The sequence below is a fragment of the Echiichthys vipera genome (genome assembly GCF_963691815.1).
Source record: "Echiichthys vipera genome assembly, chromosome: 7".
NCBI classification, from domain to species: domain Eukaryota; kingdom Metazoa; phylum Chordata; class Actinopteri; order Perciformes; family Trachinidae; genus Echiichthys; species Echiichthys vipera.
Window position 1 is genome coordinate 338,273 of NC_139832.1, and position 24,984 is coordinate 363,256.

The following is a 24,984-nucleotide window of genomic DNA, read 5'->3' on the forward strand; positions in this document are numbered from 1 at the left end:
ACAGAGTTTCATTTTTCCATCAGAGGAAAATATTTGGAGTTTTTATTGAATTATTGTTTAAAACAATAAAAGTAAAAGATGAAGAGAGTGTTTTTATTTTCCTGTTGCAGCGTTCAGATAATTAACACTTTTATTTTACATTTAAATATAAATAAATGATTTATTAATAAACATAAACGTCTCTGATTTCACCTGTAGCCTGTAGCTGTAGCCTGTATCTGTAGCCTGTAGCCTGTATCTGTAGCCTGTAGCCTGTAGCCTGTAGCTTGTAGCTCTAGCCTGTAGCTGTAGCCTGTAGCTGTAGCTGTAGCTTGTAGCTCTAGCCTGTAGCTGTAGCCTGTAGCTGTAGCTTGTAGCTCTAGCCTGTAGCTGTAGCCTGTAGCTGTAGCTTGTAGCTGTAGCTTGTACCTGTAGCTGTAGCTGTACTGTAGCCTGTAGCTTGTAGCCTGTATCTGTAGCCTGTAGCTGTAGCCTGTATCTGTAGCCTGTAGCCTTTAGCCTGTATCTGTAGCCTGTAGCCTGTAGCTTGTAGCTCTAGCCTGTAGCTGTAGCTTGTAGTGCAGCTGTAGCTTGTAGCTCTAGCCTGTAGCTGTAGCTTGTAGCCTGCAGCTGTAGCCTGTAGCTGTAGCCTGTAGCTGTTGCCTGTAGCTTGTAGCTGTAGCTTGTATCTGTAGCTGTAGCCTGTAGCTGTAGCCTGTAGCTGTTGCCTGTAGCTTGTAGCTGTAGCTTGTATCTGTAGCTGTAGCCTGTAGCTGTAGCCTGTCACACACAGCTCCAGTCTGTGTTCTGTTGAAACTGTCCTCAGAGCAGAGAAGAGGCGGAGCTTATGGGTCCTTTACCCAATCAGAGTCTAGTGAGCTCAGGGGAACTCCTGCAGGCGCGCTCACTCCGAACAAACCAAACCAACGTTAGCTAAACCAGCGTTAGCATTGTAGCAGCTGTTAGCATTAAACCAACGTTAGCTAAACCAGCGTTAGCATTGTAGCAGCTGTTAGCATTAAACCAACGTTAGCTAAACCAGCGTTAGCATTGTAGCAGCTGTTAGCATTAAACCAACGTTAGCTAAACCAGCGTTAGCATTGTAGCAACCGTTAGCTGCTAAACTGTGACGCTGATAAACCTCCATCTTTACGTTTTCTTCGGATCCTGAAACTTTAACGGAACCTTAAAAAGTTCGGGAAGTTTTTCCTCCGTCTTTCTAACGTGACGTCGCTCTCTGGTCGCCTAGGAAACGTAAACGTCACACTCAACGCTTCTCTCTCATTGGTCGAGCTTCCACGTGTCCATGTGCATCCGTGCCCTCCTCACACCCTCCTCTCTGAACTCTGACCCGGCGCCAGAGCGGACGCGCCCTCGGAGCCTCACACGAACTCCTGCACCACTAACTCCTTCAGAGAGCGGACGGCGGCCTCCCCCCGCTCGCCGTCCCTCAGCACGGTCAGCTCCTCCTGGAGCTGAGCCACGGGTCGACCCAGCTGGAAACCCAGGTCCACCAGCAGCTCCAGCAGCGCCGCCCGTCGCCGCTTCAGGCCGTAGCGTCTGGACGGAGGCAGAGCTCTCTGAGCCGCGGCGAACGCCCGCTCCGGCTCCTCCAGGTCCCGGTGACAGACGGCGAGGGCGGAGAGCGTGGGCACGATGAGGGCGGGGCTCTGCCACGGCAGCAGCTTCTCCTGCACCTCCAGCACCGTGTGCAGCTGCTCCACGGCGAGCGTGAACTGCCCCGCGCGCAGCAGAGCGTGCGCCCGCCGCTGCTCCGGCGCCGTGAGGAACTCTGGGAAATGCGGAGAGTGCCGGACGCAGCGGGCGGCGTGCAGCTGAGCCAGGTAGTCCTGCAGGGCGAGGCGGCGCTCCGTGATGACCTCACGGCTGAAGTTCCCGCTCAGAACCTTCCGGGGCAGAACCAGCTCCTCCAGCTCCGCGTCGAACTCCTGCAGCAGTTTGTGATGGAGGCGGGAAAAGTCGCTGTAACGGCGTTCGACCGACACACGGCGAGAGTCGAAGCTGCCGGAGCGCATCACCACGACCTCGTACACCTGCGGACAGACGGGGGCGTCAGGCACAGGGCGAGGGAACGGGAGAGAGGGCGAGGGAACGGGAGGCACAGGGCGAGGGAACGGGAGACACAGGGCGAGGGAACGGGAGACACAGGGCGAGGGAACGGGAGACACAGGGCGAGGGAACGGGAGACACAGGGCGAGGGAACGGGAGACACAGGGCGAGGGAACGGGAGACACAGGGCGAGGGAAGGGGAGACACAGGGCGAGGGAACAGGAGACACAGGGCGAGGGAACGGGAGACACAGGGCGAGGGAACGGGAGACACAGGGCGAGGGAACGGGAGAGACAGGGCGAGGGAACGGGAGACACAGGGCGAGGGAACGGGAGGCACAGGGCGAGGGAACGGGAGACACAGGGCGAGGGAACGGGAGGCACAGGGCGAGGGAACGGGAGACACAAGGCGAGGGAACGGGAGACACAAGGCGGGGGAACGGGAGGCACAGGGCGAGGGAACGGGAGACACAGGGCGAGGGAACGGGAGACACAAGGCGAGGGAACGGGAGGCACAGGGCGAGGGAACGGGAGACACAAGGCGAGGGAACGGGAGAGACAGGGCGAGGGTGTCTGTGTGTGTGTGTGTGTGTGTGTCTCTGTGTGTCTGTGTGTGTGTGTGTGTGTGTGTGTGTGTCTGTCCCTGTGTGTGTGTGTGTCTCTCTCTCTGTGTGTGTGTGTGTGTGTGTCTGTGTGTCCCTGTGTGCGTGTGTGTGTGTGTGTGTCTCTGTGTGTGTGTGTGCGTGTGTGTCTGTGTGCGTGTGTGTGTGTGTGTGTGTGTCTCACCACGTATCTGGACGGAGCGTCTTCGATGATCCTTGTTGTTGGAATCTCAAACAAGAGTCTGATCGGACGCTCGCACTTCTTCTCTGCTCTCAGGGTCTGCTGCATCTGCTGAGTGGTGAGAGAGGAGCCTACACACACACACACACACACACACACACACACACACACACAGGGACAGACACACACACTCACACACACACACACACACACACACACACACAGACACACACACACACACACGCAGACACACACACACGCAGACACACACACACACACACACACACACACACACACACACACAGACACACACACAGGGACACACACACACACACACACACAGAGAGACACATACACACACACACACACAGGGACACACACACACACACACAGGGACACACACACACAGAGAGACACATACACACACACACATTTAAACATCTCAGCTCCAGCCTCTGATCCTGGATCAGGTCTCAGGGGCAGCAGCTCCAGCCTCTGATCCTGGATCAGGTCTCAGGGGCAGCAGCTCCAGCCTCTGATCCTGGATCAGGTCTCAGGGGCAGCAGCTCCAGCAGGGACCCCAAACTTCCCTTTCCCGGGCCACATTAACCAGCTCTAACTGGGGGATCCTGAGGCGTTCCCAGGCCAGTGTGGAGATCTAATCTCTGCACCTGGTCCTGGGTCTTCCCCGAGGCCTCCTCCCAGCTGGACGTGCCTGGAACACCTCCCTAGGGAGGCGCCCAGGGTTCATCCAGACCAGATGATCCTGAACCACCTCAACTGGCTCAACTCTGGAGTCCCCTACTGGAGCCCCATGCAGGACTCCATTCAGGGTCTCCAAGAAGGCCCCAGACTCTGAACTGCTGTTCGCTGCATCTGCACCAACAACAGTCAGAGTCCCCCCCCCCCCCCCACCACCCGCAGGTGTAAGGAGGCCACCCTCTGGTCCACCGGGGTGAACTCCAACACCGCGGCGCTCAGCCGGGGGTTTGAGAGTCTCCCCACACCCGCCCGGCCCCTCACACCCTGGGCCCCTCCAGAGAAGACCAGGGTCCAGCCCCTATCCAGGAGCACGGGTCCAGATCCAGACTGTGTGTGGAGGTGAGCCCCCCCAGATCTAACTGGGAGCTCCACCTCCCTCACAAGCTCCGGCTCCTTCCCCCACAGAGAGGAGACGCTCCACGTCCCCAGAGCCTCTGCTGCCCGGGTCTGGACCCTCCAGGCCCCTCACCTCACTGCCCCCCGTGCAGCAGCAGCAGCAGCAGGAGGAGGAGGAGGAGGAGAAGAAGAAGAAGAAGAAGAAGAAGAAGAAGAAGAAGAAGAAGAAGAAGAAGAAGAAGAAGAAGAAGAAGAAGAAGAAGAAGAAGAAGAAGAAGAAGAAGAAGAAGAAGAAGAAGAAGAAGAAGAAGAAGAGTGTGGGTCAGAACCTGGTGTCGTGTCCGTGGTCGTGGTCATCTGCGGTTCTGCCATCACATCGGACCCTGATCCGCAACACACACACACACACACACACACACACACACACACACACACACACACACACACACACACACACACACACACACACACACACACACACACACACACACACACACGAGTCAACACGTTATTATTAATAATCATTTATTAATAAAAACTGTTTCCTGTCTCGGTTTAATAGAAATAAACGAACGACCTCAAAGATTTAAAAACAATATAACGAATACACTTTTTTATTTATCTGTGTGTGTTTATGAGGTTAGCGTCTTTACTCTTTATTTAGTTACACACGTATTTGTTGAGTTGTTGTCGGGGGAAACATGAAGATGAGGATGAAAATCGTCGAGTAAAGAAGTTTCCAGTTGTTAGAAAAACAGAAGTGTTGGTTCCTGTTTTTCACTGACGTTTGGATTATTCATGATTTATGATTCATGAGACCAGGATGAATTAATAAATGATATATTTATATATATTTATATATATATATTTATGATAATAAAGCGTCTCACCTTCAGTCCTGCTGCTGAAAACGTCCAGAGAAGAAGAAGAAGAAGAAAGAGGTGAAGAGGAAGTGAAAGAGAAGAGGAAGTGAAAGAGAAGAGGAAGTGTTGCTTTGTTTACAACATGGCTGACTTCATGTTCATGTTCATGTTCATGTTCATGTTCATGACACTGTGTTCACTACACTTTAACTGTCACAGTCACAGTCACTGTCACTGTCACTGTCACTGTCACAGTCACAGTGACTGTGACAGTGACAGTGACTGTGACTGTCACAGTGACTGTCACAGTCACAGTCACAGTCACAGTCACTGTCACAGTCACTGTCACTGTCACAGTCACAGTGACTGTGACAGTGACAGTGACAGTGACTGTGACAGTGACTGTGATAAACTGTGATCACGTCTCTTTGAATCTCGACACATTTAAGCAACAAACACTGTTTTAAAAGTTTCCTCTGACGGTGAAATGTTTATTTATTTAATCATTTATACAGAATATGATGTGACATCATATAAAATATTACTTTATAACATAACACAAAATAATACAACAGAACATAATATATCACATTATTATGTAATACGTCATAACAGTCCACAGGTGACTTAGCTGGGAACCAGAGGGTCGCTGGTTCAAGTCCCTGTATGGAGCGTGGACTGGTGGCTGCAGAGGTGCCAGTTCATCTCCTGGGCACTGCTGAGGTGCTGTTGAGCAAGGCACCGAACCCCCAACTGCTCGGGGCGCTGGTCACTGGCAGCCCCCTCGCTCTGACATCTCTGCATTGGTTGTGTGTGTGTGTGTGTGTGTGTGTGTGTGTGTGTGTGTGTGTATGTGTGTGTGCGTGTGTGTGTCTGTGTGTGTGGGTGAGTGTGTGTGTGTGTGTGTGTGTGTATGTGTGTGTGCGTGTGTGTGTGTGTGTGTGTGGGTGTGTGAGTGTGTGTGTGTGTGTGTGTGTGTGTCTGTGTAACATGAATAATAATAGAGTGAAAAATTCCCTGTTGCAGGATAAATAAAGTAATTCTTCTTCTTCTTTATTAAAACATAATTTAATACATTATATCATAATATAATGCATTATTATATAATATAATACATTATATTATATAATAATATAATGTATTATGATATGTTATAACACAACAGACAGTAACATAAACTTATTATATTATAATCAAAACTGTTTTTTGTGTTTTTGTTCACACTTCCTTGAACATCAGTGACGTCAGAGATCGACTGATCGGACTGCGGCCGATAAAAGCTGATCGATGATCTTTTGCTTCTGTCTGAGCTTCAGCAGCGGCGCGTGGAGCCGCAGCGCGTGAGAGTTAGCGTTAGTTAGTTTAAAACTTTATTAAAACATTAAAAACATCATTAACACATTTAAAATGGCGGCCGACTCAGTGAAGCTGTCCCGGAACCTGCTGCGGATGAAGGTGAGTGTTAGCGTTAGCATTAGCATTAGCTTTAGCATTAGCTCCAGACTCCGCTCAGGAAACACTCTCTTCCGCCTCTGCTGCTGTTTTAAACCTGCACCGCGGCACAAACGGACACTTTCTTCATGTCTCTGTGTAAAGTGGGCTCCGGTGATGGATTCGGCTCAGACTCAAACCAGCACGAGCCTTTTTAAATGTGGATTTAATCCGTAAAACTCCGGATTACCCGCGGGTTCCTCTGCGTGTGTGGGCGCAGGTTCGCGGCCAGAGTCAGCAGCTTTCACACTGAGGTTCTGCAGAAACAGGGACGGTCTTTAAAAGTGTCTGCAGCTCTTTTCTTTACTGTTTTAATCCATAAAAATAACTGCTGTTAATAACAGTTTAATCCATAATCTCATTAAATATGAACCATAACTGCTGTTAATAACCGTTTAATACATAATCTCATTAAATATGAAACATAACTGCTGTTAATAACAGTTTAATCCATAATCTCATTAAATATGAACCATAACTGCTGTTAATAACCGTTTAATCCATAATCTCATTAAATATGAAACATAACTGCTGTTAATAACAGTTTAATCCATAAAGAGAATTTTTTCATATTGTGTTTGTGAGTTTATTTCTCACTGGACACGACAAACAATAACAGCAACAACAAACAACAACAACAACAACAAACGATAACAACAACCAACAATAACAAACAATAACAACACACACCACAGTCACCAGACACAATAAACAACAATAACCACAACAACAATCAAACTACACAACAAACAACAACAAACAACAATAACAACAACAACAACAAACAACCTACAGACACCAACAAACACCAAAGCACAGCGCTGCAACAAACAACAACACCACCATGTTCCTCCCTGAGCGCCGTGTTTCCTCCCTGAGCTCCTTGTTTCCTCCCTGAGCAACTTGTTTCCTCCCTGAGCTCCTTGTTTCCTCCCTGAGCGCCTTGTTTCCTCCCTGAGCGCCTTGTTTCCTCCCTGAGCTCCTTGTTTCCTCCCTGAGCGCCTTGTTTCCTCCCTGAGCAACTTGTTTCCTCCCTGAGCGCCTTGTTTCCTCCCTGAGCGCCTTGTTTCCTCCCTGAGCGCCTTGTTTCCTCCCTGAGCGCCGTGTTTCCTCCCTGAGCGCCTCGTTTCCTCCCTGAGCGCCTTGTTTCCTCCCTGAGCGCCTTGTCTCCTCCCTGAGCGCCTTGTTTCCTCCCTGAGCGCCTTGTTTCCTCCCTGAGCGCCTTGTTTCCTCCCTGAGCGCCTTGTTTCCTCTCTGAGCTCCTTGTTTCCTCCCTGAGCGCCTTGTTTCCTCCCCGAGCTCCTTGTTTCCTCCCCGAGCGCCGTGTTTCCTCCCCGAGCGCCGTGTTTCCTCCCCGAGCGCCGTGTTTCCTCCCCGAGCGCCGTGTTTCCTCCCCGAGCGCCGTGTTTCCTCCCTGAGCGCCGTGTTTCCTCCCTGAGCAACTTGTTTCCTCCCTGAGCTCCTTGTTTCCTCTCTGAGCGCCGTGTTTCCTCCCTGAGCTCCTTGTTTCCTCCCTGAGCGCCTTGTTTCCTCCCTGAGCGCCTTGTTTCCTCCCTGAGCGCCGTGTTTCCTCCCTGAGCGCCGTGTTTCCTCCCTGAGCGCCGTGTTTCCTCCCTGAGCGCCGTGTTTCCTCCCTGAGCGCCGTGTTTCCTCCCTGAGCGCCGTGTTTCCTCCCTGAGCGCCGTGTTTCCTCCCTGAGCGCCGTGTTTCCTCCCTGAGCGCCGTGTTTCCTCCCTGAGCGCCGTGTTTCCTCCCTGAGCGCCGTGTTTCCTCCCTGAGCGCCGTGTTTCCTCCCTGAGCGCCGTGTTTCCTCCCTGAGCGCCGTGTTTCCTCCCTGAGCGCCGTGTTTCCTCCCTGAGCGCCGTGTTTCCTCCCTGAGCGCCTTGTTTCCTCTCTGAGCTCCTTGTTTCCTCTCTGAGCGCCTTGTTTCCTCCCTGAGCTCCTTGTTTCCTCCCTGAGGGCCTTGTTTCCTCCCTGAGCTCCTTGTTTCCTCCCTGAGCTCCTTGTTTCCTCCCCGAGGGCCTTGTTTCCTCCCCGAGCGCCTTGTTTCCTCCCCGAGCGCCTTGTTTCCTCCCTGAGCGCCGTGTTTCCTCCCTGAGCGCCGTGTTTCCTCCCTGAGCGCCGTGTTTCCTCCCTGAGCGCCGTGTTTCCTCCCTGAGCGCCGTGTTTCCTCCCCGAGCGCCTTGTTTCCTCCCCGAGCGCTTTGTTTCCTCCCCGAGCGCCGTGTTTCCTCCCCGAGCGCCGTGTTTCCTCCCCGAGCGCCGTGTTTCCTCCCCGAGCGCCGTGTTTTCCTCCCCGAGCGCCGTGTTTCCTCCCCGAGCGCCGTGTTTCCTCCCCGAGCGCCTTGTTTCCTCCCCGAGCGCCGTGTTTCCTCCCCGAGCGCCGTGTTTCCTCCCCGAGCGCCGTGTTTCCTCCCCGAGCGCCTTGTTTCCTCCCCGAGCGCCTTGTTTCCTCCCCGAGCGCCGTGTTTCCTCCCCGAGCGCCGTGTTTCCTCCCCGAGCGCCGTGTTTCCTCCCCGAGCGCCGTGTTTCCTCCCCGAGCGCCTTGTTTCCTCCCCGAGCGCCTTGTTTCCTCCCTGAGCGCCGTGTTTCCTCCCCGAGCGCCTTGTTTCCTCCCCGAGCGCCGTGTTTCCTCCCCGAGCGCCGTGTTTCCTCCCCGAGCGCCTTGTTTCCTCCCCGAGCGCCTCGTTTCCTCCCTGAGCGCCTCGTTTCCTCCCTGAGCGCCTCGTTTCCTCCCTGAGCGCCTCGTTTCCTCCCTGAGCGCCTCGTTTCCTCCCTGAGCGCCTCGTTTCCTCCCTGAGCGCCTCGTTTCCTCCCTGAGCGCCTCGTTTCCTCCCTGAGCGCCTCGTTTCCTCCCTGAGCGCCTCGTTTCCTCCCCGAGCGCCTCGTTTCCTCCCTGAGCGCCTCGTTTCCTCCCCGAGCGCCTCGTTTCCTCCCCGAGCGCCTCGTTTCCTCCCCGAGCGCCTCGTTTCCTCCCCGAGCGCCTCGTTTCCTCCCCGAGCGCCTCGTTTCCTCCCCGAGCGCCTCGTTTCCTCCCCGAGCGCCTCGTTTCCTCCCCGAGCGCCTCGTTTCCTCCCCGAGCGCCTCGTTTCCTCCCCGAGCGCCTCGTTTCCTCCCCGAGCGCCTCGTTTCCTCCCCGAGCGCCTCGTTTCCTCCCCGAGCGCCTCGTTTCCTCCCCGAGCGCCTCGTTTCCTCCCCGAGCGCCTCGTTTCCTCCCCGAGCGCCTCGTTTCCTCCCCGAGCTCCGTGTTTCCTCCCCGAGCTCCGTGTTTCCTCCCTGAGCTCCTTGTTTCCTCCCTGAGCGCCTTGTTTCCTCCCTGAGCGCCTTGTTTCCTCCCTGAGCGCCTTGTTTCCTCTCTGAGCTCCTTGTTTCCTCCCTGAGCGCCTTGTTTCCTCCCTGAGCTCCTTGTTTCCTCCCTGAGGGCCTTGTTTCCTCCCTGAGCGCCGTGTTTCCTCCCCGAGCGCCTTGTTTCCTCCCCGAGCGCCTTGTTTCCTCCCTGAGCTCCTTGTTTCCTCCCCGAGCGCCGTGTTTCCTCCCCGAGCGCCTTGTTTCCTCCCCGAGCGCCTCGTTTCCTCCCTGAGCGCCTCGTTTCCTCCCTGAGCGCCTCGTTTCCTCCCTGAGCGCCTCGTTTCCTCCCTGAGCGCCTCGTTTCCTCCATGAGCGCCTTGTTTCCTCCCTGAGCACAGTTCATGCAGAGAGGTCTGGACGCGGAGACGAAGAAGCAGCTGGAGGAAGAGGAGAAGAGGATCATCAGTGATGAGCACTGGTACCTGGACCTGCCCGAGCTGCACGCCAAGGAGTACGTGGCACTTCCTCTCACACACACACACACACACTTCCTCACACACACACTTCCTCACACACTTCCTCACACACACTTCCTCACACACACACACACACACACTTCCTCACACACACACACACACACACTTCCTCTCACACACACTTCCTCACACACACACTTCCTCACACACACACTTCCTCACACACACACACACTTCCTCACACACACACACACACACACACACACACACACTTCCTCTCACACACACACACTTCCTCACACACACACACACACTTCCTCACACACACACACACACACACTTCCTCTCACACACACACACACACACACACACACTTCCACACACACACACTTCCTCACACACACACACTTCCTCACACACACACTTCCTCACACACACACACACACTTCCTCACACACACACACACACTTCCTCACACACGGACTTCCTCTCACACGCACACACACTTCCTCACACACACACACTTCCTCACACACACACTTCCTCACACGCACACACACTTCCTCACACACACACACTTCCTCACACACACACTTCCTCACACACACACACACACTTCCTCACACACACACTTCCTCACACACACACACACACACACTTCCTCTCACACACACTTCCTCTCACACACACTTCCTCACACACACACACTTCCTCACACACACACACACACTTCCTCACACACACACTTCCTCACACACACACACACACACTTCCTCACACACACACTTCCTCACACACACACACTTCCTCACACACACACACTTCCTCACACACACACTTCCTCACACACACACTTCCTCACACACACACTTCCTCACACACACACTTCCTCTCACACACACACTTCCTCACACACACACTTCATCTCACACACACTTCCTCTCACACACACTTCCTCTCACACACACTTCCTCACACACACACTTCCTCACACACACACTTCCTCACACACACACTTCCTCACACACACACTTCCTCACACACACACTTCATCTCACACACACTTCCTCTCACACACACTTCCTCTCACACACACTTCCTCACACACACACTTCCTCACACACACACTTCCTCACACACACACTTCCTCACACACACACTTCCTCACACACACACTTCATCTCACACACACTTCCTCACACACACACTTCCTCTCACACACACACTTCCTCACACACACACTTCCTCTCACACACACTTCCTCACACACACACTTCCTCACACACACACTTCCTCACACACACACTTCCTCACACACACACTTCCTCTCACACACACACTTCCTCACACACACACTTCCTCACACACACACTTCCTCTCACACACACACTTCCTCACACACACACTTCCTCTCACACACACACTTCCTCTCACACACACACTTCCTCACACACACTTCCTATAATAATAATAATGATGAAACTAATGCAGTAAATGTTTAATAAAGTTTAATGTTTGTTAATAATAATATTAATAAAGTTTAATAATAATAATATTAAATATTAATGTTGTGAATGTTTCAGGAGCCTGGTGACGGAGGAGAAGAGTTTTGTTCGTTGTGAAGATTTGAGGTTCGGTCGAATCTCCGTCAAAGGTTTTAACCCAGAGGTGGAGGTTTGTTTACTTTCTTACTTTATTATGATTATTATATTATTATTATATATATAATTATATTTATTATCTTAGGGTTTAATGATGGGAGAAAACCAAAGGAATGAGAAGTTTATTCTTTTAAAGCCGTTTTCTGATTCAAAGTGAATCATCAGGTTGAAACTCTCTCTGACGTCTGACTGAAGGTTTGTTTGTGTTTGTCGTAGAAACTGATGTTGTTGTTGAATCCTAAAGAAGAGGAGGATGAAGAGGAAGAGGAGGAGGACAGGATGCAGACGGACGTCACAGACGAGCAGATGGCGCTCAGGTCCGGACTCTAACACTCGCTCGTCTCTTTGGTTCGTTTATGAAACATTAAAGTTCCTCGTCTTTGTCTCAGGTACGAGAGTTTAGTCGGCAGCATGAAGAAGAAGTTTGCAAAGAAGCGCGAGCGAGCGGCGCCGACGGAGGAGCGAGCGGCGCCGACGGAGGAGGGAGCGGCGCCGACGGAGCAGCGAGCAGAGCAGCGTGACGTGAACCAGAACAGCGTGGGGACGAGCAGGAAGAGGCGCTTCCTGAAGCCTCAGGACTGAAGCCACGCCTGAACTCTGTTCATCTTCAGCCTCTCGTCCCTGTCGGGGGCTGGAGCCGATCCCAGCTGACATCAGTGAGGCGGGTCCACCCTGGACTGGACCCGGGTCCACCCTGGACAGACAGGACGCCAGTCTATCACCTGAACTTTGTTTTTACAGAAAAAAGACTTTTTTAGTGTTTTTCAGATTTCATCGTGTTTTTTAAAAGTTTATGACGACACGAGTAAAAACGCTGCGTGCACTCACGACTCCTGTCTTTGATTCAGGTTCTTTAAAAGTCTCCTGAAGGAAACAACGATCAAGTTTAAACACTTTTATTAAAGTAACATCAAAGTGATTTACGGAAGAAACAGGTTAAAAAAGAAAGATGATAAAAGTTAAATAATAATTTAATCAGTGAAAGAACCTGCAGAACGATCAGATCAGCTCCATCTAGAGTCTCCAGGTCATCAACAACAAAGTATAAGTCCAGCAGTGGGGTTGCCAGGTTGGTCAGACCCGGCCCAGCAGTGGGGTTGCCAGGTTGGTCAGACCCGGCCCAGCAGTGGGGTTGCCAGGTTGGTCAGACCCGGCCCAGCAGTGGGGTTGCCAGGTTGGTCAGACCCGGCCCAGCAGTGGGGTTGCCAGGTTGGTCAGACCCGGTCCAGCAGCTCCAGGAGAGCGGAGTCTGTTTGAGCCTGTTTGAACCCGTCCCCTCCAGAAAACCACAGCATCAAAACAAGGATTAGAGGAGTTTGACTGACAGTTAGCGTTAGCCGTTAGCATTAGCCGTTAGCGTTAGCAGCTAAGTGCAGATGAAAGTGATGTTAGCATCCAGGAGATTCAAACTTTAAAAATCAGCTTTATGAAGAAACAACAGATTTAAAATTAAAGACGTAAAAACAATAAAACCCCAAAGATAAAAAGTTTAATATTAATAAACTGAAAAAACATTTTAAAAAAAAAACATAAAACCAAACGACGTCAAAGATGGATGACAGATTTCCCATGAGCCTCAGCGCCGTTGGAGTCCTGCCGGGGGACAGTCGGCGTGTTTGGTGAGCGCCGTGATGATGGCGTCGAAGACGGCGGTGGGGCAGCAGCGGTGGAGGAACGGCAGCAGCCACGCCATCCGCCCGGGAGCGTACAGCGCCCTGGGGCGGGCGGACAGCAGGGCGTGACACACGGCGTCCACCACCGGGGACAGGTCCTCCGCCGACTGACGGGACATTCTGGACAGACGGTCGGGGACGGACGCGATGTACGCCTCCCCATAATCCTCTCTGGCCTCAGGGGAAACGGCGGCGAGGAGCTCGTCCCTGTGGCGAGCGGCGTCCGTGTCATCGCCGAAGATCTCTGAGGAAGAAACGTGAACGTTTGAGTCTTTGTGGTTGTTTTGTGTCTCTTTGTAGTTGTTGTGTGTCTCTTTGCGGTTGTTTTGTGTCTCTTTGTAGTTGTTTTGTGTCTCTTTGTAGTTGTTTTGTGTCTCTTTGTGGTTGTTTTGTGTCTGTGTCTCTTTGTAGTTGTTTTGTGTCTCTTTGTGGTTGTTTTGTGTCTCTTTGTGATTGTTTTGTGTCTCTTTGTAGTTGTTTTGTGTCTCTTTGTAGTTGTTTTGTGTCTCTTTGTGATTGTTTTGTGTCTCTTTGTAGTTGTTTTGTGTGTCTTTGTAGTTGTTTTGTGTCTCTTTGTAGTTGTTTTGTGTCTCTTTGTGGTTGTTTTGTGTCTCTTTGTGATTGTTTTGTGTCTCTTTGTAGTTGTTTTGTGTCTCTTTGTGATTGTTTTGTGTCTCTTTGTGGTTGTTTTGTGTCTCTTTGTGATTGTTTTGTGTCTCTTTGTAGTTGTTTTGTGTCTCTTTGTGGTTGTTTTGTGTCTCTTTGTGGTTGTTTTGTGTCTCTTTGTGGTTGTTTTGTGTCTCTTTGTGATTGTTTTGTGTCTCTTTGTGATTGTTTTGTGTCTCTTTGTGATTGTTTTGTGTCTCTTTGTGATTGTTTTGTGTCTCTTTGTGGTTGTTTTGTGTCTCTTTGTAGTTGTTTTGTGTCTCTTTGTGGTTGTTTTGTGTCTTTGAGGTTGTTTTGTGTCTCTTTGTGGTTGTTTTGGGTCTCTTTGTGGTTGTTTTGTGTCTCTTTGTAGTTGTTTTGTGTCTCTTTGTGGTTGTTTTGTGTCTTTGAGGTTGTTTTGTGTCTCTTTGTAGTTGTTTTGTGTCTCTTTGTGGTTGTTTTGTGTCTTTGTGGTTGTTTTGTGTCTCTTTGTAGTTGTTTTGTGTCTCTTTGTGATTGTTTTGTGTCTCTTTGTGGTTGTTTTGTGTCTCTTTGTAGTTGTTTTGTGTCTCTTTGTGGTTGTTTTGTGTCTTTGAGGTTGTTTTGTGTCTCTTTGTGGTTGTTTTGTGTCTCTTTGTAGTTGTTTTGTGTCTCTTTGTAGTTGTTTTGTGTCTTTGAGGTTGTTTTGTGTCTTTGAGGTTGTTTTGTGTCTCTTTGTGGTTGTTTTGTGTCTCTTTGTAGTTGTTTTGTGTCTCTTTGTAGTTGTTTTGTGTCTCTTTGTGGTTGTTTTGTGTCTTTGAGGTTGTTTTGTGTCTCTTTGTAGTTGTTTTGTGTCTCTTTGTGGTTGTTTTGTGTCTTTGTGGTTGTTTTGTGTCTCTTTGTAGTTGTTTTGTGTCTCTTTGTGATTGTTTTGTGTCTCTTTGTGGTTGTTTTGTGTCTCTTTGTAGTTGTTTTGTGTCTCTTTGTGGTTGTTTTGTGTCTTTGAGGTTGTTTTGTGTCTCTTTGTGGTTGTTTTGTGTCTCTTTGTAGTTGTTTTGTGTCTTTGAGGTTGTTTTGTGTCTTTGAGGTTGTTTTGTGTCTCTTTGTAGTTGTTTTGTGTCTCTTTGTAGTTGTTTTGTGTCTCTTTGTGGTTGTTTTGTGTCTCTTTGTGGTTGTTTTGTGTCTCTTTGTGGTTGTTTTGTGTCTCTTTGTGGTTGTTTTGTGTCTCTTTGTAGCCTCAGACTCAGACGTACTGGTTCTGAATCCTGCAGGTTGGATCAACGCCACGTTGACGCCCCACACGGACAACTCCAGTCTCAACACTTCAGAGAAGAGGCTCAGCGCCGCCTTCGACGCTCCGTACGCCGCCAACGACGGCATCGGCACCTCCGCTGCAGGACACACACAAGTACACCGCTAACACACACAAGTACACCGCTAACACACACAAGTACACCGCTAACACACACGAGTACACCGCTAACACACACGAGTACACGGCTAACACACACGAGTACACGGCTAACACACACAAGTACACGGCTAACACACACGAGTACACGGCACACGAGTACACGGCTAACACACACAAGTACACGGCTAACACACACGAGTACACGGCTAACACACACGAGTACACGGCTAACACACACGAGTACACGGCTAACACACACGAGTACACGGCTAACACACACGAGTACACGGCTAACACACACGAGTACACGGCTAACACACACAAGTACACGGCTAACACACACACACACACACACACACGAGTACACCGCTAACACACACAAGTACACGGCTAACACACACACACACACACGAGTACACGGCTAACACACACGAGTACACGGCTAACACACGAGTACACGGCTAACACACGAGTACACGGCTAACACACACGAGTACACGGCTAACACACACGAGTACACGGCTAACACACACACACACACACGAGTACACGGCTAACACACGAGTACACGGCTAACACACACACGAGTACACGGCTAACACACGAGTACACGGCTAACACACACACACACACACACACACACACACACACACACACACACACACACACACACACACACACACACACACACACACACACACACACACACACACGAGTACATATAAACAGTTATATTAATAATAAACAGTAATATTGTTATTAGTGAAGAGTTCTTATGCGGTCTCTGATGCGGTCTCTGATGCGGTCTCTGACCTGCCATGCTGGACACGTTGACCACGCGGCCCCTGGACCTCCTCAGCAGAGGCAGGAACACCTGCGTCACTCTCACCGCCGACAGGAAGTTCACGTCCAGGCAGCGGCTGAACCCCGAGAGCGGCTGCAGCTCGGCGTCCACGGGGCACGGGAGCACGCCGGCGTTATTCACCAGACCCCACAGACCTGCAGGACCGAGACCACACCGTCAGACCTGGACCCTCAGGACCGAGACCACACCGTCAGACCTGCACCCTCAGGACCGAGACCACACCGTCAGACCTGGACCCTCAGGACCGAGACCACACCGTCAGACCTGCACCCTCAGGACCGAGACCACACCGTCAGACCTGGACCCTCAGGACCGAGACCACACCGTCAGACCTGGACCCTCAGGACCGAGACCACACCGTCAGACCTGGACCCTCAAGACCTGAGACCACACCGTCAGACCTGGACCCTCAGGACCAGAGCACACACCGGTCAGACCTGGACCCTCAGGACCCGAGACCACACCGGTCAGACCTGGACCCTCAGGACCGAGACCACACCGGTCAGACCTGGACCCTCCAGACCTGAGCACACGCCCTCAGGACCCTGAACCTGAAAAAGAGCTCAACACAACAACCAGTGGACTGATGAACCCTGCAGGTCTCAGTAGAGCCCGGGGGGACCCCTGCACCCCCGTCCTCACAGCACCACGCAGGGTTCTGGGGACTCACACGGAGACAGAGACCGGTTTGATGAGCGGGCGGTTCAGATCCAGGACCTGCTGAGAGAGAAGAACAGAACCCTGCTGTGACCCTGAGGGATCCGCCCCCTGCAGCACGTGCAGAGCTCGCTGCACTCAACGTGGCATGAGGACCATGAAGAACCAACGGGGGTCCACGTCCGCCCCAGAGATCCAGAGTTCTGCAGACACTGGGAACCAACAACAGTTTGACTCCGCCCTGAAAACTGGAGCATCCAGAACCGCTCTCCACCGGGTCCGGAGTGTGGACCGACCCTGTTCACGAGGAGACTCAGGTTCTTCATTGGTGGGCGGAACACAACGGAGACCTGCTGATCAGGGTACCTGACCCTGACCCTGACCCGAGACTGCTCCATGATCCGCCTGACTCACCTCTCATCAGAGACCCTGACCCTGACCCTGATCCGGGTCTGCTCCACGATCCAAACACAACCACGCTGGAGGACGGACTTCTGCGTAAAGTTCTATACGGAGAGTTCTCTGCGGGTCGCCGGTCTGCTGGAGGTCAGAGCAAGACCACCTGAAAACCTCTCTTCAGACCCTCCAGACCCTCCAGACCCCCGAGACCCCCCAGACCCTCCTGACCCTCCAGACCCTCCAGACTCTTCAGACCCTCCAGACCCTCCAGACCCTCCTGACCCTTCAGACCCTCCAGACTCTTCAGACCCTCCAGACCCCCAAGACCCTCCAGACCCTCCAGACCCCCGAGACCCTTCAGACCCTCCAGACCCTTCAGACCCTCCTGACCCTTCAGACCCTCCAGACTCTTCAGACCCTCCAGACCCCCAAGACCCTCCAGACCCTCCAGACCCCCGAGACCCTTCAGACCCTCCAGACCCTTCAGACCCTCCAGACCCTCCAGACCCTCCAGACCCCCGAGACCCCGGCCACCGACCGTCACAGAAGGGGAACTTCCTGTGAAGAAGACGACCGGCTCCAGACGGAAACTTCCCCTGAGACGTTTGAGACCGGGTTTGAAAAGTCCTGCATCCAAGTGTGTGTGTGTGTGTGTGTGTGTGTGTGTGTGTGTGTGTGTGTGTGTGTGTGTGTGTGTGTGTGTGTGTGTGTGTGTGTGTGTGTGTGTGTGTGTGTGTGTGTGTGTGTGTGTGTGTGTGTGTGTGTGTGTGTGTGTGTGTGTGTGTGTGTGTGTGTGTGTGTGTGTGTGTGTGTCACCTGTGTGTGCGTGTGTCTCACCTGTGTGTGCGTGTGTGTGTGTGTGTGTCTCACCTGTGTGTGTGTCTCACCTGTGTGTGTCTCACCTGTGTGTGTGTGTCTCACCTGTGTGTGTGTGGGTCTCTCTCACCTGTGTGTGTGTGTGTCTCACCTGTGTGTGTGTGGGTCTCACCTGTGTGTGTGTGGGTCTCACCTGTGTGTGTGTGGGTCTCTCTCACCTGTGTGTGTGGGTCTCTCTCACGTGTGTGTGTGTGTGTGTGTGTGTGTGTGTGTGTGTGTGTGTGTGTGTGTGTGTGTGTGTGTGTGTGTGTGTGTGTGTGTGTGTGTGTGTGTGTGTGTGTGTGTGTGTGTGTGTGTGTGTGTGTGTGTGTGTGTGTGTGTGTGTGTGTGTGTGTGTGTGTGTGTGTGTGTGTGTGTGTCTCTCACCTGTGTGGTCCACCTGAGCACTGATGTCCCTGTGCACCCTCTGGACCTGCGTCTGGTCGGTGACGTCCAGCTGCAGCACCTGCAGGTTTCCGGAGCCTTCGTCTCTGAGCTGCTGAGCTCCGGCTCCGTTCAGGTGCAGCACGCCGGCGAACACCTGCAGCCCGGCCGCGCTGAGCCGCCTCGCCACTGCCAGCCCGAACCCCGAGTCACAGCCTGTCAACGAGACCCGCCAGGTGAGTTCAGGTGTGTGTTCAGGTGCGTTCAGGTGAGTTCAGGTGTGTGTTCAGAGGTGAGTTCAGGTGTGTTCAGGTGGGTTCAGGTGTGTTCAGGTGTGTGTTCAGGTGAGTTCAAGTGTGTTCAGGTGCACTCAGGTGTGAGTTCAGGTGCGTTCAGGTGCGTTCAGGTGCGTTCAGGTGAGTTCAGGTGCGTTCAGGTGGGTTCATGTGAGTCCCAGTGTGTGTTCAGGTGTGTGTTCAGGTGTGTGTTCAGGTGCGTTCAGGTGAGTTCAGGTGTGTTCAGAGGTGCGTTCAGGTCAGTTCAGGTGTGTTCAGAGGTGCGTTCAGGTGTGTTCAGGTGTGTGTTCAGGGGTGCGTTCAGGTGAGTTCAGGTGCGTTCAGGTGTGTGTTCAGGTGTGTTCAGGTGAGTTCAGGTGCGTTCAGGTGCGTTCAGGTGTGTGTCCAGGTGAGTTCAGGTGTGTTCAGAGGTGCGTTCAGGTGTGTGTTCAGGTGCGTTCAGGTGTTCTTGTCTCACCTGTAATCAGCACGGCTCTGGTGTGCAGCAGCTCCACTCTCCTCTCAGAGTCACAGATCAGGACCAGGCTGCAGCCGAGGAGGACGGACCCCCAGACGACCGGAGGGACAGGGAGGAACAGGACCCCCCCGCTGCACAGGGCCCCCCCGCACAGGGCCCCCCCACACAGGGCCCCGACACACAGGACCCCCCCACACAGGGCCCCGCAGGTCCCAGGACCACCACCCTCTTTAACCCTCCACAGAACAGCGATCAGATACAGAACTGAGGCCACCACACAGAAACTACAACTGAGGTCCATCTGTGTCTGTCTCACCTGTGCCTCACCTGTCTCTCACCTGTCTCTCACCTGTGTCTCACCCGTCTCTCACCTCTCTCACCTGGCTCTCACCTGTCTCTCACCTGTGTCTCACCTGTGTCTCACCCGTCTCTTACCTGTCTCTTACCTGTGTCTCACCTGTCTCACCTGTGTCTCACCTGTCTCACCTGTGTCTCACCTGTCTCACCTGTCTCTTACCTGTCTCTCACCTGTCTCTCACCTGTCTCACCCGTCTCTCACCTCTGTCTCCCCTGTCTCACACCTGTCTCATCTGTCTCTCACCTGTGTCTCTCACCTGTCTCACCTGTCTCACCCGTCTCTCACCTGTCTCTCCTCCATGTCTCACCTGTGCCTCACCTGTCTCACCCGTGTCTCACCCGTCTCTCACCTGTCTCACCTGTGCCTCACCTGTCTCTCACCTGTCTCACCTGTGCCTCACCTGTCTCACCTGTGCCTCACCCCTGTCTCACCTGTCTCTCACCCCTGTCTCACCTGTCTCTCACCTGTCTCTCACCTGTCTCACCCGTCTCACACCTGTCTCACCTGTGCCTCACCTGTCTCTCACCTGTCTCTCACCCCTGTCTCACCCGTCTCTCACCTGTCTCACCTGTGCCTCACCTGTCTCTCACCCCTGTCTCACCTGTCTCTCACCTGTCTCTCACCCGTCTCTCACCTGTCTCACCCGTCTCTCACCTGTCTCTCACCTGTCTCTCACCCGTGTCTCACCTGTGTCTCACCTGTCTCACCTGTGTCTCACCTGTGCCTCACCTGTCTCTCACCTGTCTCTCACCCCTGTCTCACCTGTCTCACCTGTGTCTCACCTGTGCCTCACCTGTCTCTCACCCGTCTCTCACCTGTCTCTCACCCGTCTCTCACCTGTCTCACCTGTGTCTCACCTGTGCCTCACCTGTCTCTCACCCGTCTCTCACCCGTCTCTCACCTGTCTCTCACCTGTCTCACCTGTGTCTCACCCGTCTCTCACCTCTGTCTCACCCGTCTCTCACCTGTCTCACCTGTCTCACCTGTGTCTCACCTGTCTCACCTGTCTCTCACCCGTCTCTCACCTGTCTCACCTGTGTCTCACCTGTCTGTGGAGTGTGTTGTCATGCTGTAAGGAGCCCGTCCCTCGTTGTCCACAGGTATGTCGTTGACTCCTCCTCCTCAGGTGTTTCAAACCTGTTTATGACGTTTGACACAGTCCACGTCCTCCTCTGGACTCTTTCACTCATGAGAACCTTCTAGAACCATTAACAACAACAACAACAACAACAACAGTAAACAACAACAACAATAATAAACAACAACAACAATAAAGAAAACAACTCTATTTGAACAGAACTTTCCTTTAAAACACTTTTGTTTGTTTTTAAAATGTTTGAATGGTGATGATGCGTTCACTGACCGCTGACAGCTTACACACACACACACACACACACACACACACACACACACACACACACACACACACACACACACACACACACACACACACACACACACACACACACACACACACACACACACACACACACAGACAGACGCAAACACGCAGACACACACACACACACACACACGCAAACACAGACACACACACACACACACACACACACACACACACACACACACACAGACAGACAGACGCAAACACACACACACAGACACACACACGCAAACACAGACACACACACACACACACACACACACACACACACACACACACACACACACACACACACACACACACACACACACACACACACACACAGACACACAGACAGACACACGCAAACACACACACAGACACACACACGCAAACACAGACACACACACACACACACACACACAGACACACACACACACACACACACACAGACACACACACACACACACACACACACACACACACACAGAGACAGACAGACAGACACAGACAGAGACACACACACACACACACACAGAGACAGACAGACACACACACACACACACACACACACACACACACACACGCAAACACAGACACACACACACACACACACACACACAGAAGCTGCAGAACCTGTTTTCATTTCCTTAAAAGGTTCATAATGATTTTTTGTGTCGTGCAGACGATTGTTATTATATTTATTATATTTATTATAATCATGATAAATATAATAATACTACCATACTAATATGTGATCTGCAGGTGTTATATTTATAATAATAATAAATATAATAATAATAAATATTATAATAACAATAATCTGCAGGTGGCGCCAAAAACCCGCAGAAGAAGAAGAAGAAGAAGAAGTTTGTTTACAGTCGTTTCAAAATGGCGGCGGAGGAACTTTCCTCCGTGACCGCGGCTCTGCTCTGCTCCGCCCTGAGCCTGACACCCCCGGGACCACCGAGACCAGTGAGACCCGGACCCCCGGGGCTCTCGGACCCGGTGCTGCAGCTGCTCCGGCTCCAGACGGCCCTGCTGAGGCGGAGGAGGGTGCTGGAGCTGATGGAGCGGGACCGGCGGCGGCGGCAGTACCTGCGGCGGCGGAGAGCCTTCCTGCTGTCCTCCATCAGCGCCATCCTCGGCCTCATCACCTCCAGCAGCCGGCACATCTGGGTCCGGAACCGCGGCCCCGGGGGGCACAACTTCTGGTCCGCGGCCGAGTCCTTTGACGACGAGGAGTGGAAGGCTCAGTTCCGCGTGTCCCGGTCCACCTTCGACCACCTGCTGGAGCGGATCGGACCGGCCATCAAGCGCCGCAGGACCAACTACCGGGCCCCGATCGAGCCGCGCCGCCGGCTGGCCATCACCCTGTGGTGGTTCTCCCGGGCCGGGGAGTACCGCTCCATCGCGCAGCTCTTCGGGGTGGGCATCGCCACCGTGTGCGTGATCGTGCGGCAGGTCACCTCCGCCATCGTGGACCGGCTCTACCGGGGCGCGGTGTCGCTGCCGAGCGGGCCGCGGCTGGAGGAGACCATCACGGCCTTCAGGGACCGCTGCTACCCGCAGTGCGCCGGGGCCATCGGCGGGACTCACATCCCCATCGCCCCGCCGAGGGACAACCCGGACCACTACCTGAACCGGAGGGGCTGGCACTCGGTGGTCCTGCAGGCGGTGGTGGACCACGACCTCCGGCGAGTCCCGGCGGCTACCGTGTTACATTAATACATGATTATTATTATTATTATTATTATTATTATTATTATTATTATTATTATTATTATTATTAACAACATTATTATTTTAATTTAATACCTGGGAGGAGGCCTCCTCCCAGGAGCTGCTGCCCCTGAGACCTGATCCAGGACCAGAGGCTGGAGCTGGTCCCCTGAGACCTGATCCAGGATCAGAGGCTGGAGCTGCTGCCCCTGAGACCTGATCCAGGATCAGAGGCTAAAGCTGCTGCCCCTGAGACCTGATCCAGGACCAGAGGCTGGAGCTGCTGCCCCTGAGACCTGATCCAGGACCAGAGGCTGGAGCTGGTCCCCTGAGACCTGATCCGGGACCAGAGGCTGGAGCTGCTGCCCCTGAGACCTGATCCAGGATCAGAGGCTGGAGCTGCTGCCCCTGAGACCTGATCCAGGATCAGAGGCTAAAGCTGCTGCCCCTGAGACCTGATCCAGGATCAGAGGCTGGAGCTGCTGCCCCTGAGACCTGATCCAGGACCAGAGGCTGGAGCTGCTGCCCCTGAGACCTGATCCAGGACCAGAGGCTGGAGCTGGTCCAGGATCAGAGGCTGGAGCATTATTATTTCCTCCTGTTTGCAGACGACGCTCTCGTGTTCGTAGAGAGACTCTGAGGGTGACGGGCTCCGTGGAGCGCCTGCTTCCTCCCGTCCCCGTTCACAGACTCGAGTCCTTCTTCTCCCGCTAACACGTCCTCTTTGTGTTCCACAGCTTCACCGACGTCTACGCCGGCTGGCCCGGCAGCACCAGCAGCGCCGCCGTGCTCTGCAGCTCCGACCTGTACCTGAAGGCCGAGGACCGGCCCGACGGGTACCTGTTCCCCCGACAGGTGAGTGCGTGACACGGTTACAGGGAACTCATCATCGCACTGTCATCATCCTGTAACAGCTGTTACGGAGAGATGCTAACAGCTGCACGTGGCTAACAGGGGTTAGCGTTGGCGTGACGGTTGAGTTACGGTGACGTTGCGGTGACGTCCGCGTGTCTGTGTGTCTTTCAGAAGTCGATCGTGTCCGACGGCGTGGAGATCCCTGTGCACCTGATCGGCGACGCCTCCTTCCCTCTGAAGCCGTGGCTGATGAAAGGCTACGGCGAGGAGCAGCAGCTGTCGCCGGAGCAGCGCCGCTTCACCTACACCCTCACCGCCGCCTGGTCCGTGGTGGACGCCGCCTTCGCGCGCCTCAAAGGGCGCTGGAGGTGCCTGCTGAAGAAGAGCGACATCGACGTGTCCGTGATGCCCCGGGTGGTGGCGGCGTGCTGCGTCCTGCACAACATCTGCGAAGTCCGCGGAGACGCCTTCCTCCCCGAGTGGAGCGCCGAGACGACCTCTGCTGCCGACAGCTACCTGAGACAACCGGGGATCGAACCGTACCACGGGGACACGTACTGCACCGCGGAGGTCATCAGGGACAGCGTGTCCTACAACCTGCTCGCCATCCTGCAGTACTGACACCCCGCAGTGCTGACACCCCGCAGTGCTGACACACCGCAGTACTGACACGCCGCAGTACTGACACCCCGCAGCACTGACACCCTGCAGTACTGACACGCCGCAGTACTGACACCCTGCAGTACTGACACGCTGCAGTACTGACACCCCGCAGCACTGACACCCTGCAGTACTGACACGCTGCAGCACTGACACGCTGCAGCACTGACACCCTGCAGTACTGACACCCTGCAGTACTGACACCCTGCAGTACTGACACGCCGCAGTACTGACACCCCGCAGCACTGACACCCTGCAGTACTGACACGCTGCAGCACTGACACGCTGCAGCACTGACACCCTGCAGTACTGACACCCTGCAGTACTGACACCCTGCAGTACTGACACCCTGCAGTACTGACACTCTGCAGTACTGACACGCTGCAGTACTGACACCCTGCAGTACTGACACCCTGCAGTACTGACACGCTGCAGTACTGACACGCTGCAGTACTAACACCCTGCAGTACTAACACCCTGCAGTACTGACACCCCGCAGTACTGACACCCTGCAGTACTGACACGCCGCAGCACTGACACCTTGCAGTACTGACACCCTGCAGTACTGACACACTGCAGTACTGACACCCCGCAGTACTGACACACTGCAGTACTGACACACTGCAGTACTGACACACTGCAGTACTGACACGCCGCAGCACTGACACCTTGCAGTA

At 53.3% G+C, this 24,984-nt stretch overlaps 4 protein-coding genes across 5 annotated transcripts in view; 2 read left to right on the forward strand and 2 right to left on the reverse strand.

Annotated features, from left to right (window-relative positions):
* Nucleotides 1-41: 41 nt before the first annotated feature.
* On the reverse strand, nt 42-4,842 carry snx20 (sorting nexin 20). Of its 2 annotated transcripts, XM_083916622.1 has the most exons (5): nt 4,820-4,842; nt 4,259-4,312; nt 2,835-2,962; nt 565-2,033; nt 42-519 (listed from the first exon to the last, which is right to left on the reverse strand). In XM_083916622.1, exons 2-4 carry the CDS (start codon nt 4,299-4,301, stop codon nt 1,362-1,364), a joined length of 843 nt encoding a protein of 280 aa, XP_083772748.1. In that variant the 5' UTR covers nt 4,302-4,312; nt 4,820-4,842; the 3' UTR covers nt 42-519; nt 565-1,361. The 2 variants fall into 2 exon arrangements, with proteins under 2 accessions (XP_083772748.1, XP_083772747.1); XM_083916621.1 differs by lacking the exons at nt 4,259-4,312; nt 4,820-4,842 and having other exon boundaries at nt 2,835-3,702.
* A 1,283-nt stretch (nt 4,843-6,125) lies between these two features.
* On the forward strand, nt 6,126-12,530 carry mphosph6 (M-phase phosphoprotein 6). Its single transcript, XM_083916001.1, has 5 exons — nt 6,126-6,247; nt 9,969-10,081; nt 11,630-11,720; nt 11,924-12,024; nt 12,097-12,530. The coding sequence occupies exons 1-5, from the start codon at nt 6,200-6,202 to the stop codon at nt 12,287-12,289; spliced, it is 546 nt and encodes a 181-aa protein (XP_083772127.1). The 5' UTR covers nt 6,126-6,199; the 3' UTR covers nt 12,290-12,530.
* Nucleotides 12,531-13,274: 744 nt separating this feature from the next.
* hsd17b2 (hydroxysteroid (17-beta) dehydrogenase 2) lies at nt 13,275-19,632 on the reverse strand (the record flags this gene model as incomplete). The annotated part of the gene is made up of 5 exons (XM_083916349.1): nt 13,275-13,624; nt 15,258-15,395; nt 16,232-16,417; nt 18,582-18,794; nt 19,332-19,632. The coding sequence occupies 5 exons, from the start codon at nt 19,630-19,632 to the stop codon at nt 13,284-13,286; spliced, it is 1,179 nt and encodes a 392-aa protein (XP_083772475.1). The 3' UTR covers nt 13,275-13,283.
* Nucleotides 19,633-21,961: 2,329 nt separating this feature from the next.
* The window catches only part of LOC310949018 (uncharacterized protein), a gene marked incomplete at its 5' end in the record, with an annotated part of 3,173 nt that continues 150 nt past the window's right edge, over nt 21,962-24,984 (forward strand). Inside the window, 3 exons of the mRNA XM_083916350.1 lie at nt 21,962-22,767; nt 23,530-23,647; nt 23,819-24,984. The exon at nt 23,819-24,984 is cut by the window's right edge and continues 150 nt beyond it. Coding sequence (XP_083772476.1) covers nt 21,962-22,767; nt 23,530-23,647; nt 23,819-24,268 — 1,374 coding nt within the window. The 3' untranslated portion in view covers nt 24,269-24,984. The remainder of the gene's footprint in view (nt 22,768-23,529; nt 23,648-23,818) is intronic.